The sequence below is a fragment of the Polypterus senegalus genome, chromosome 14 (genome assembly GCF_016835505.1).
Source record: "Polypterus senegalus isolate Bchr_013 chromosome 14, ASM1683550v1, whole genome shotgun sequence".
Taxonomy (NCBI): domain Eukaryota; kingdom Metazoa; phylum Chordata; class Cladistia; order Polypteriformes; family Polypteridae; genus Polypterus; species Polypterus senegalus.
This window is the reverse complement of record NC_053167.1, coordinates 78,216,323-78,230,457: the sequence shown is the minus strand read 5'-3', so window position 1 is coordinate 78,230,457 and position 14,135 is coordinate 78,216,323. Positions and strand designations below refer to the sequence as shown.

At 35.0% G+C, this 14,135-nt stretch overlaps 1 protein-coding gene across 2 annotated transcripts in view; it reads left to right on the top strand.

Annotated features, from left to right (window-relative positions):
• The window catches only part of hmcn1 (hemicentin 1), a 280,760-nt gene that overhangs the window by 110,049 nt on the left and 156,576 nt on the right, over positions 1-14,135 (top strand). For both annotated transcript variants that reach the window (XM_039735773.1, XM_039735774.1), the window contains exons 11-12: positions 868-1,143; positions 13,853-13,994. In XM_039735773.1, coding sequence (XP_039591707.1) covers positions 868-1,143; positions 13,853-13,994 — 418 coding nt within the window. The remainder of the gene's footprint in view (positions 1-867; positions 1,144-13,852; positions 13,995-14,135) is intronic.

The window sequence follows — 14,135 nt, the reverse complement described above, 5'->3', positions numbered from 1 at the left end:
ATCAGAAAATTGAGTTCTTTCACAGACAGAAAAATTGTGTATATTAAGTATATAGCTCCAACATGCAAAACTTGCACTTGTAAAACTCTGTCTGTGTGGACATTTTTGGTGTGACAAAAATTAAAAGTAGTTGCTTTAAAACTAAAACGAAATAAAAACAAAACAAAAAAGAAGCAATAAAATAAAATAGAAGATGGCAAAAGGCTAACATTGAATAAAAAATAAAATATAAACTTAAACTAAAAAATATCTTAAAACTAGAAAAACGTTAGTTAGAAACAGTAGGAAAAACATGGAAAACTCTATACAGTATTTAACAAATTGTTAATTGTAATTGAATCTATTATTCTGTATATTTTGTGGACACTTTAACCTAAGATCAGAATGCTTTATGATTGTTTATCTATTTTAATATTATATGTAATATATTATAAATAAAGTATCTATCTATCTATCTATCTATCTATCTATCTATCTATCTATCTATCTATCTATCTATCTATCTATCTATCTAATATAAATCTATGTTAATGTAGTAATATATTATAGGTCAATATAAATAAAATTGTATTATTATTATTATGATGATGTAGTTAGGGTATCTGCTGGCTGTCTTCTTCAGGTGGTATACAAGGTTTAGCCAATTGGGAGGATGCTTAAGACACAAAATGCAGGAATTATGTTGCTCGATTGATCAGGAAGCACCTGGGAGTTCTTCAAGAAAAGATGGCCAGAGGTCATTGAGAAAGGAGTGGCTTAGTCTGTCCAGCATGGCTTGTAGCCATGAACTCTTTTATATCATTTCTGGTTCTGACTGGTTCATATCCTTATAGTTTGACTGCTAACATTTTTTTCTCCTTTTCACAGAACCACCTCCCATTGTTCAAGTGCTCAATAATGTGACTGTGATTCCAGGAGAAAGAGCAATACTCACATGTTTAATATCAAGCACTGTACATTTTAATCTAACATGGATGCAAGGTGGCATAGATGTCAAACTACGTGATCCTACTCGTGTTAGAATGATGAATAACCTGTCTCTTGAGATACATAATGTGAATCCTTCAGATGCTGGCGAGTACAGCTGCATTGCCACCAATGAGGGAGGAGCTACGTCAGGCTTTGTCCATCTGGTAGTTCAAGGTAGATTCAGTATTTTCTTCATCAAACTCTTCCAGCTACCTTTACTCAAAAGGGGAAAAAATTCTTCTAGTAAAAATACTGTACGTTATACTGTGTTGTTAAATATAATAACAGACAAATGAAGAAAATAGATAACAGCTGATATGTCACATTCTTGGCAAACTAATCTAGTAAAAATGCAACTCATTTAGGGAAAAGGCCATGTTAAGCTAGATTTCATGCTTTAAGCATTTCAACAGTTTCTGAAAGTAATGACCCGTATTTTAATAACGATATAAATGATTAGGTTCTCTTTTATAACAAAACTTAAGTATGTTTCCTTACAATATACATGACAGTCAATATAACAGTGTTACTCTAATTAATGTCTTCCCAGAAATATGAGAATTAAAGTCATCTTTATAACTTGGCTTTAGTTGGATTTACCCAAAGGCTACTGTTTCACATATTAGCAAGTGACTCCAAAATTTTAGATATCAAATGCTTTTTAGAAAAGAATGTGTGCTGGATGACTAACCTCCTATGACACCCTCAGTTACCTCTTTTGTTTTTTACGTAGCCTTGCAACTTTATACGGTAGTAAAGGTGGTCAAAAGCTGATACAGTACAATAATTGACATACTGTCCTGAAGACAAGTAATTTTTGTGTTTTTGCATAGGTCTAAGAGTCTATACAAAGGTGCTAACTTTTGCACTGTACCATCTGTGGGAATGTAGAAGCAATGTATTTTATTGGTCAAATCACAACAGTATGCAGTATGAATTCCAACAGATGATGTACTGCAAATGTCAGCACTGCTGCAGAGAATCTTTTATTACATATTATGACCATGTTTAAATTAAGAATTTCAATTCTTTTTGGTTTTGAAGAGGTTACAGTGAAGAGAGAGCCCAAGATGAAACAAGCAATTTGTAAACATTATCGTATTAGTACTCTGCCACGTTACAAATTAAGGCTATCAAACCAACTGCTACAGACAAGGGCCCTTAAAGGCTGATTTATACTCCCTTTTGAATTCATAAATTAGTATAATACAGGAGAAATCAGTCATCACATTCTGCAGCATTTGCAAGCCCCAGTGGACTCTGTGTTCGCTCTCACATCCTGAGTGGCTAGAGCTCTTAGGTACTTCAGCTGCAATGAAGCTCCACAAGCAAAACAAAAGAAGACTATTATCCTTAAAATAAAGAAGTAAGCAAAGCATCACAGGATTTTCTTTCTTGCATAGTTTTGCTTGTGAATAAAAGATAAATGATTTATTGTGGAAGTCTACACCTACATTATGGCAACATACTTTATGTAGCCTCAAGAATTTTAAACACACTTCTTTACTTTATATATTCAAACAGTATTTTAAATATGAAACCTTCTGATCATTGTCAAGCATTGTTTGATAGCCCTGCTGTAAATTTTAGAATATGCACCAAGGTATGTCTTATTCACTATAACTGAGTAATGCTCGCATTACTGCAGAGATAATAACACTGCTGAGACAGTTGAAATCAATTTCTAAAATTAAAAATAGATGTAAGAGGCATGATTTGGATCAGAGGCTTTTCTTATGTATAATAGATTGATATATTTTGTCCACAGGGCTATAGTGTCTACTTTAACTTAAGTCATATAACAATGGACTGATACAGTTAAGAATGTTGCAGAATGGAATCTCACAACTTATGTCCCTCATATTAGATTAATATCATTCTATGTAGACTAGTGCAGCGGTGTGAGGAAGAAAGGCTTCAATATGCACCATAGGTCATCATTAATAATTTCCTTGTAGATCAAATCTCCTTTTGAAATCAATGAAATATTTAGGTTTTACAGGTATTGTATTTAGCAACTTTAACCTGTGAGTCATGAGCAATTTTGGACTAAATTGATGTGGTATATCACAGTTAGAGGTTATGCAACGCTACTGTCAGTGGTATCCTAATTGAACAGCTTCCTGTGAAATGAACCTGAGGGAAGAAGTATTTGAGAAATGCAGTTATTTCACTCTTTATGGAATTGAAGTTTATTGCAGTATAGTTCAGATGGATTCAGCTTTGTTTATAATGAAAGTAGTACACTACAAGGTTCACCGACAAAAGCGCGATAGACATATGTGCCCCGACAAAACCGAGACCAACAAATGAGCGCCGACAAACCCGCTAACTGGTTTTCGACAAACGCGCGCCGACAAAATCGCGAGAGAGGCCAAGAGAGTGGGACGCCCTTGCTGCAATTCTTCCTAACTTTGCAGGGCGTGATCTTAAGGACTATCTGCGTGCCGTGCTGATGGCATGCCGCGTCTCATAATATTGACTTCTAAAATAAACATTATTATATATGCTTTAAACTAGTAATCCATATTTAATGAAACTTTCGTGATTGTGTCGGGGCGATTCTGTCGGCGCGCATATGTCTATCGCGCAAATATCGGGTCACACACTACAAAAACATTAGAGTTTGTATTTTTTTTTTGTGTTTGATGTTAGCAAATAAATGCTGTGTATTTGCAACACTATATTAGACCAAATCCATACATTTTGACTTTTATTATCATCACTTTTATAATCCTCATTTTCTGATGTCAAACCATTACTAACATATTCATTTCTATCACTAAACTAGAAATGGTTATATCACATCTCTAATTTTTAATGTTTAAGTGTGCTTCCTCAGTTGCAAGATGGCTCTCTAAAATGCTGATCAAAAACTGAGACAGGCTTATAGAAAGAACAAATAAATCTTAGAAGACTGCTGTTAACGCTGTTACTTGTAGTATGACCATGTTTGGGTTAAGAGGCTAACTAATGTGGAAGAAGCTATAGAATCTGTTTGTAAGAGTTGCTTTTTCTTGGTGGATTTCGAAACATACATGCATTTTCTAAAGGAATTTTCATATTGTCCTGGGCATTATGAGATAGTTTAGTACTACATCTGATTTTTATAATCAATTTGGATTTTTTTTAAATTTAAAATAGATTTTTAGAAGCACAAATGTATTACTGTAAACAGCAGTACTGACACTCAGTCAAGACTGTTGGCATATGAATTGGCATTAGGTGTTTCCACAAAAAAATCACAAATGTTGGTAATTTGCAGTCTGAAACAAACAGCATCAGTTTCCTGAGATGTCTGTTAATTCCAGCAAAAGCAACAATAAAAGTTACCAGATAGTGCAAAACTCTTGTCATAAAGTGATGGATTGAAAAGGGATAATATCAAAATATTACAGTACATATTTTATTTTTTGTATTTTGCTTCATTGTATATAAGGGTTAGTGCATAGCATTGACTCTTATGTAAAACACTGAGTGAAACTTGGATTACAGATTAACCTCACCATAGATCAAAACATTTTTAAAAATGATCATGGCTTGAAAAATTAATTTTGAGTATTTAGCCTTCTTGTGTGCTGAACTTACAAAGAATGATGAAATGGAGAAAACAACAGTAAACTAAAATGTCAAACGTAATGGAATGTGAGATATTAAAGTAGTTATTAAATTAGGAGATATACAATAAATTATGCAGAGTTACACATAAAATCTTATCACAAGATCACATTTCTGTCTCCCAACAACAGAAAAAAGAATTTCATTTCTAGTTATTATATCTCTCATGCCACTGGCCAGTTTACAATAACCTAAATAATTAGTAGTTACTGTAAGTCTTAAGAAAAAATAAAGATACCATAGAAAAAGTACATACTGTTCTTAGCTTTTGACATCTCTGGTCAGCCTGTTTCTTTTTAAATGTAATGACTGTTTCTGGCAATGTCAGCATCAAAAGCATATGGGAGATCTAAATGAGGGAAAATTAATCTTGGCAGGATTTTCATATTTTCATACTGAAATTGATGTATCTTTGCTGCTGGCTCACTGTAAATGTATTTTCATTTTTTTCTGGAAGTGTGAAAGTGATTATTATTGTAACATTATTGTTAAAGATATATTATTCATAATAAGGGCTGTAAACGTAACAGCTTGAAAGCAACTCTGTTACTTAATAAATATCCCTAATAATTGTTCTTTTAAGTTTCTAGTGAGGTTTTTTGTCTTTTAGATTCAGTGATTTAGAAATTAAGTTTTATAAAGTGTTTTTCCAATTGTGTATTTTTTCACAATATGGCCTGATCTGTTCAAGTACGATTCAAGATTCAAAAGATTTATTAGTGTGATGCGTAATTTTACAGCACAATTGCAGTGAAATGTAGCTGCAGTAAACAACTCTATTACTGCACAAAAATATATAGCAGGAAAGTACAATATAAGTCAAAAACTATGCATATAGAGAGTGAAATATATGAATATGCAAAATGAGGCAAAATAAAGCAATTTGACAGGCCAGAATATTCTTAGCAAAATCCATAGACAAAGTGCAAAAATCATCATAGTATAGATACATCTAGAGTAACAAATACAATGTAAAGTAGACAATTAACAGATTTTAAAGTCTGCAAAAATGTAATAGAATTAATTAAACAGAGTTTAAAATCTGAAAAGCCTGAGGATAGAAGTTTCTTCTCAGCCTTTCAGTTTTGGTCATATTTCTATGGAGATTTTTTGCCAGAGGGCAACCATTGAAAAAAGCTTAAGGCCTTGGTGAAATTGTCAGCAACTATTTGTTTTGCCCTCATACTTCATTGGTAGGGGGTACATGTCCTACAGGCCAGGCAATGATGTCCTGGCGATTCTTTCAGTACACCATGCAGGGCTTTGCTATTAACAACTCAAGCTGGGATGCTCCCAATAAGCTCATACCCTATTGCGGCATCTGAATTTTTTTGTAATGCTGAGGAGATTTCATATTTCCTCAGCTGCCTGATGTGGTACAATTTTTGTCTTGCCTTTTGTCCCCAAATGAAGATGTATTTAGTTCATGTTAGATCCTTAGAGACCTACAGTACATGTCTAGATACTTGAAGTTGCTGACTCTGTCTACCAGGGACCCATAGACCCTGAGAGATGAATAGCTGTTCTGCTGCTCCCTCCTGATGTCCAGAACAATCTCCTTGAGTTTGGAAACATTCATTTGACATGCTCTTTTACATTAACTGTATAAGAGATATATGTTTGATAATTAATGACATGTAGCTGCATATATATGTTGATAAATTGCTTTTAGTGGGAAGACTTAAAAAATTGTTGTTTTTTTTTGCCTTACTTTATCCCTACCATGACATTAGTCACCCTTTTTGTGGTCATATCCAGTGTTAAATCTGCAAAAAGACATAAGCTTTGGCTGTACAAACAGCTGTAAAAACAGTCCAAAACAACTAAATATCACCTGTGGTGAAATCTTTCCTAGTCATTAAGCAGCTTTTGAAGTGAACAAGCTGACACAGGAAGGACTAGACTTGAAGAATGAAGGTGTGCGATGTCCATTATTCTGCATGAGTTACAGACTGGCTATTACACAGGGGGGTAGACTGACAGAGAAAAATTGCTTTTGTGAAAAGTCTTTGTTCAGACTGGCTAATGTCTTATTGTACATGTTTCCTTGCTGCTTTTAACATTTCCCTTTATAAGATGTTATAATTACTTTTTTTTATCTTTTTACAAGATTTGCTTTCTTTTGTTGTTAGAATGTATTATAGTACTTTTACTTGGAGAGTAGCATGGTGTTTAGTGTTGCTGCCTTGGAGTTTAAGAGATCAGATTTTTTTTACCTTGACTGGTCACTGCAGTGTTAGTACACGTTTCCTCTTACATTACAAATATGTGGTTAGGCTGATTGGTGGCTTTTCATTATCCCAGGTTTAATGGGTATTGGTAAGAGACTGAGGTTGTCATGCAGTAGACATGAAACTGAATCAGGAATGTCCTCTTGTGAACTTTCAATGGAATGAGTAGGGTCATAGATGTAATGGATGGAGTTTTAGCAGACTGTCCCATTTTTAAACATTGTTAATGTTCTTTGAATTTCAAACTTTAAGGCATGAATAATTACAGAGCTGCACGTGAATTGTTTCAGATTGATACACATACATTTATTTATGTGTATCATACTGCAAGTTTTTTAAGACATGTAAAAGGCTGTTCTCCTGATTTATCTAATAAATATCAGATTTACTGAACTGTTTAGAATAATGAGTTAATCTAATGTATTTGAGGATAATTTGTAAAAATACCTGTTTCTGTTGCATATCAGTCAAAGACCATATTAGACAAATGTCTTGTCCACCTCATTAATTAAATCTGGTTGTAGAAGCCAGGACATAGTCTGTCGTCATTGGGTGCAAGACAAAAAGCAAATGGGGATAAGACATTGGTTGTCACCAAATGGTTTGACCAGTGAGTGCTGGGTGGTCTCATGGCCTTGGAACCCCTGCAGATTTTTTTTTCTTTTTTCTCCAGCTCTCTGGAGTTTTTTTTTTTGTTTTGGTTTTTCTGTCCTCCTGGTTATCAGACCTTACTTTATTCTTTATTACTTAGTATTGCCTGATCTTATTTTTATATTTTTCTTTTTTCTTTCTTCATCTTGTAAGGCATTTTGAGCTACATAATTTGTATGAAAAGATGCTATATAAATAAATGTTGCTGTTGTTGCGGTGCACACTCACACACATCCACACTTATTCTGAATCAACATTTGGTGTAACGTGCAAGACAAAGAGTATAAAGAAGAAATCCAGCATAGACATTTGCATTTATTTATTTAGCAGATTCTTTTTATCCAAACTGACTTACAAAAGAGGTCCACATAATTGAGTAAACATCAGTTTACTGTTTGTGACTGTTTGGGAAACAAGCATTACAGGATAGGGTTATAAAATTAATCACCATAAGTGAAGAGCTCAGGACAAAATGCCAGTTGATTTCAATTCCTAGATTATAAACCATAACAGCTAAACAGGAATTCACCCAAACAAGGGAATTCAAACGCTTCTTAAACACATTGAGGGGGCTTGCAGTTTCGATAGACTTAATCCTACTCAGAGCTGTCATCACCAGACACCATTCAGTAGCAGGCCTTGTGTGGTCAAGAAGTAGCATAGGACCTCAGAGGTGTCTCGATTTAAAAGGTTCATATCCACTGACAACTCTGTGGACAAGCATCAAGATTATTAACATAATATGTGCCAACACAGGAAGCCAGTGTAGTGATCTGAAAAGAGAAATGACATGTTGCCTCCTCAGCTGGTTGAACTCCAGACGTGCTGCTGCATTGTGAATCATCTGCAGCAGCTTGGTGATACATGTTGATGCTGCTGCTATCAGAGAGGTACATTAGTACAGATGTGAAAGACAAGGCCAATGTTGGAATCGGGTGTTGAACTGCATATTCTGTCAGATACACTGTAGATATTGTACAGAGTAAATTTGCAAGACTGAGAGATCATAGCAAGACAAGGAGATCATGAAAATTCCACACAGGCTGCAACCAGGCCAGAATCTGAACCCATCTCCTGAGCCTGAGAAGCAGCAGCCTTAACTACTGCAGTTAAGCAGTTGTGTAAAACTAATGAGAATTTTATTAATACTGTTGAAAAATATGCATTCAGATTAGTTCTTGAAAGGCTACTTTTCTTAAACTCTGATGTAGTCAAGCACATGCCTTCTATGAGGATAAAATACATAAAACATCTTCTTTGTCTATAAATCAGATCTTAAGTACTACAAAACCTTTGTGCAGATTTCAGAGGAGCTGAGACAGGACTTTGTTTTGGCAGGCTTCAAAGCAAAATGAATCCATCCAGGATGTGTTTCACATCATGAACCAATTGTTAATCCTTTTCGATTCCCACAGTTACAGAATATCTGGATTTAATATTTACATTTTAAGATTTTGAAGAATTCTGTAATGAAATACAGATGCAAAATATTTGATAAGTAACATATTCTCTTTATATAATGTTGTGGGAATTTCTGCTATTTATACAGCACATTTTAATATTACTGTAATTATTCTTCTAAGGATGTAACATCTTATTTTTGGTTTAGACTTTGCTAAAAAATTCATTAAACATTTTGCATCATTTAAAATGTTTATTTCATATTCAGTAAATAAATTTGAATTTAATAACAAACAAAAACATATTTCCACTATTCATTCATTTCCTTCTCATATTATATTGAATGTAGTACATTTCAGTAATGTAATTTAAAAGAAACTGGATAGGTGAACTTCAATTTGTTTGTCGTTGTTTAACATAATAACTTTATTATTCTTTGAAAATGATTAGAGTAATTTAACTTAAGAATAGGTGATAAAATGTCTTCATTACAATTACTTTGAATGATCATTTTGGTTAGATCCACAGCATGCAAAAATGTTCATAATAAAAGTGTGACTACCTCATAGAAAATAAAATATCAATGATCAACATTTGACTTAACTTTAATTGCTTTATTTTAAAGAGACTACTTCATGAAATTAAATGTTCTAACAATTAGATTTTTAACACTGTTGAGGTATACCTGGCACATACAAAGCTTTTTTTTTCATGCTTTCTGTTTTACTTTAAACTAATATAATCTCAATAATTGAGCACAGAACAAAGTGTCCGAACATATGTATTATAATCAGTGAAAGACATACAGTATGAGGATAAAACAAAAGGATTACTTTTGAATGTCTGTTTTGCTTTTTCTTATTACAGGATTACACAAATTATTATGGATGAGTGAGCTGTAATACATCCGTAATCTGATAATTGTGACTCAACCCTTTTTAAATGAACCAAATATTAACATAATTTTCAAAATGATGATAACTTCTTCCAGCTTTTATACAAAAGCTTAAAGTAATGAGTTAATCAAAATAACTGCAAAGAATGCTGAGCTGGATTAACACTAGAATTACCAGAGCCTACGAAAAAACTCGTAATTCCGTCCCACCTTAAACTGCTTCTTAAATCCCTTCACACCTCTCCGCCAGCGTCCTTTGTTCTCTAAATGTGCTGATAAAGAGAAGCTGGAGCAGCCGGCTATTCCATCCCCCACCAATTTAGAACGTGCACGAACTTCTCTCAGCTCATGCCTTGATTGAGTATCTGGGAGTGAAGTGGAGTTTTAGAGTGAAATAATAGATCGTTGTTTGGAACACACGCATTTCATGTCTGTTCCGTTTCTACAGTAATCTGTGTCAACACATTGTTAAAACAGAAACTTTTTTTATATTCTAGTAGTAGATGACAAAATGTAGGCATAAACTATATAATGTATGAAGCCTGAAGTCCAAATAGCAAAGAAACATTTTCACAAGAATAACACAATTGCACTTTTATTCAAACATATAACTGCAGAATGAAAAAGCCGCCTTAACATGCGACATTGACACCAGTTTACTATAACTGACTCCGTGGTTCAATAGGTACAGCCCCCGCTTGGGAATCAAGGGGTCACGGATTCGATCCTGCGCCCCTCCCTTTTGAGAAGTAAACTGTTCTTAGTCTTACTGTTTTAGAAAAAAACATACATTTGATTTCAGTCTGTAACAGCCGGTGCAATTTATGATCTTTGTAAAGGTTAGCTTTTTTTTTTTATTCACTTTTCACTCTCTCAGTCGCGTTCAGAATCAATCCATACAACCCCATCTGACACGGCTGTTTTCACTAAAGACGCGCTATAGCTCTGCAGTGTACCACGATGCATACTAAACCCCCGGTTCTGACACACAAACGCTGGCGAAGCTGCCTTCTTCGTATCTCACCGTCACTTGCTTTTCTTTTTATTCAGTTTTATTGAGTGTTCCTGCCAGTCCCGCATGTTGCTGTATGCTTTTTCTTTTGCACCCCAGGACATGCAGAAGAAAGAATGGTAAAGACCAACTTCGGCGCTATATGCAATCATCAGACACTCCCCATCTGCCCGTGTCGTTCAAACACAGGAACATATATTGGTGTAAAAGTATAACAAAAGTGCACTTTTATTCAAGTGCACTTTTTCCATCGCCTTTTCCTGTAAGAAGCAGTGTACACACTTCTCTCTATGCTGTGGTTTCTATTACACACCTGAAAGAAAGACAATATATGTGAAAATATAATCGCACTAATGCAATATTATTTGAAAACGAACAGCGTCAGATCGGTGTGAATTTATGCAGGAACTGGAAATTCTCTGATGCGGACCTTCCCCAGGGAAGAAAGTACAGTGTCAGGTGCTCATTCAGTGTAATAGAAACCATAGCACAGAGAGGTGTGTACACGGCAACAAGTACACGTGTCGTAAATGTAGGAAGGACGGTCCTTGGGTGTGTGGGAACTGTTAATATTTGAATGTGATGATTTTATATAGCACGGAATGAAAATCTTCACTTCTTAGCATTGCACCATGCAAGATGTCGTATCAATCGCCTACTGTATCTTGCTTTCTTTTTTCTTCGGTTATACAGGTAGTTTTGAATAAAAGTGCACTTGTTTTGTTTGCGAAATGAAGTGTCTGCGTGCACTTTTCGTGGCATTACACGTGTATTTTTTGAGCATGCCCGTTTGAGCAGTATAAAAAGTATTGAAAAGTATAACAAAACAACGGGCAGATGGAGAGTGTCTGATGATTGCATATAGCGCCGAACTTACTGCTCTTTACTATTCTCTCCTCTGCGTGCCCTGGAGTACAAAAGAAACAGAATACAGAGCGCTATAGCTCTGCTGTACCACGATGCATACTAACGCCCCCAGTTCTGACACACAGACGCTGGCGAAGCTGTCTTCTTCGTATCTCACCGTCACTTGATTTTCTTTTTATTCAGTTTTATTGAGTGTTCCTGCCAGTCCCCGCATGTTGCTGTATGCTGGATATTGTTCACATATATTGTCTCTTTCTTTCAGGTGTGTAATAGAAACCACAGCATAGAGAGAAGTGTGTACACTGCTTCTTACAGGAAAAGGCGATGGAAAAAGTGCACTTGAATAAAAGTGCACTTTTGTTATACTTTTACACCAATATATGTTCCTGTGTTTGAGCGACACGGGCAGATGGGGAGTGTCTGATGATTGCATATAGCGCGAAGTTGGTCTTTACCATTCTTTCTTCTGCATGTCCTGGGGTGCAAAAGAAAAAGCATACAGCAACATGCGGGGACTGGCAGGAACACTCAATAAAACTGAATAAAAAGAAAAGCAAGTACGGTGAGTAAGGCAGCTTCGCCGTTTGTGTGTCAGAACCGGGGGCGTTAGTATGCATCGTGGTACACTGCAGAGCTATAAGCGTCTTTAGTGAAAACAGCCGTGTCAGATGGGGTTGTATGGATTGATTCTGAACGCGACTGAGAGAGTGAAAAGTGAATAAAAAAAAAAAAGCTAACCTTTACAAAGATCATAAATTGCACCGGCTGTTACAGACTGAAATCAAATGTATGTTTTTCTTCTAAAACAGTAAGACTAAGAACAGTTTACTTCTCAAAGGGAGGCGCAGGATCGAATCCGTGACCCCTTGATTCAAGCGGGGCTGTACCTATTGAACCACGAGTCAGTTATAGTAAACTGGTGTCAATGTCGCATGTTAAGGCGGCTTTTTCATTCTGCAGTTATATGTTTGAATAAAAGTGCAATTGTGTTATTCTTGTGAAAATGTTTCTTTGCTATTTGGACTTCAGGCTTCATAGATTATATAGTTTATGCCTACATTTTGTCATCTACTACTAGAATATAAAAAAAGTTTCTGTTTTAACAATGTGTTGACACAGATTACTGTAGAAACGGAACAGACATGAAATGCGTGTGTTCCAAACAACGATCTATTATTTCACTCTAAAACTCCACTTCACTCCCAGATACTCAATCAAGGCATGAGCTGAGAGAAGTTCGTGCACGTTCTAAATTGGTGGGGATGGAATAGCCGGCTGCTCCTAGCTTCTCTTTATCAGCACATTTAGAGAACAAAGGGCGCTGGCGGAGAGGTGTGAAGGGATTTAAGAAGCAGTTTAAGGTGGGACGGAATTACGAGTTTTTTCGTAGGCTCTGGTAATTCTAGTGTTAAATCACATACAGTATGTTCTGTTTTCTATGAAAATTTAAATCTAATGGTAGAGCATTCAATCATTGGAGCCAAAAAACATTGTTGCTAGTAAATATATGAATGAGTGAGTAATTCTGGAATCTTAATAACAGTGCACTCATCATGAAAAGTCATACTGTTGAATTAGAAAGGACTGAAATTATGATTGTTAATATAGTATTTAGATCAGGTTTAATTTAGACCTTAAATATTTCAAGATTTAGCATAATGATTAATACATTACTTTTGAAATAGTGATAGAGTGATTAAGGTTAGGATGTGTTATAGTGGACATTAGGAGTGTTTCTTTGAATTGGATTTTTGAAACTGAAAGTAATTCAGTGTACACAGATGTTTTAGCAAGAAAACCTATGGAGTAACTCTGTTTTGAAATAAATCAAGCATTAGCAATCTGTTTGCATACATTTTGTTACTTTCTCCTTTTTTCTGTAAAATCAGTAGTGCTACAAAGACGAAACCAGACCACAAACACTAAAGAGGTTAAAAAAACACACAAAAGAAATTACCATTTGTTAGCTCATTTTAATTGAATTACTATGAGATTATCTGTCACTTATTAAAATAATTTGATTGCAATATCACAATTGTTTTTTAGTTGTTTACATTGACAGGGAACAAATGTAAACCAGTTCTGTGTCATTTTATATGCTTTACACAAAATGTAAGGTAAAAATGTAATGAAGAGAAGAAAAGCACTTAATCACTTTTCAATTTTTGAAAAAAGTCATGGAATTGAAATCTGTACTTTTTACTGCAGAACCCCCACAAGTAATTGTAGAACCAAGGAATCAGACATTTGTTACTGGACAAGATGTTCGAATACGATGTTCTGCGAAAGGTTACCCTAAACCTCACCTTGTGTGGACACAAAATGATATATTTATCATAGGCTCAAACAGGTAAATGAACAGATTTTTATGTTTCAGTTTATGTCACAGTGGTTAGTCCCACTGCCTTATAGCCCCAGAGTCCTAGGTGTTAGTCCTACCACCAAGCACTGACAGTGTGGAATATGCATGTACTACAAATGTTTGTGTGTT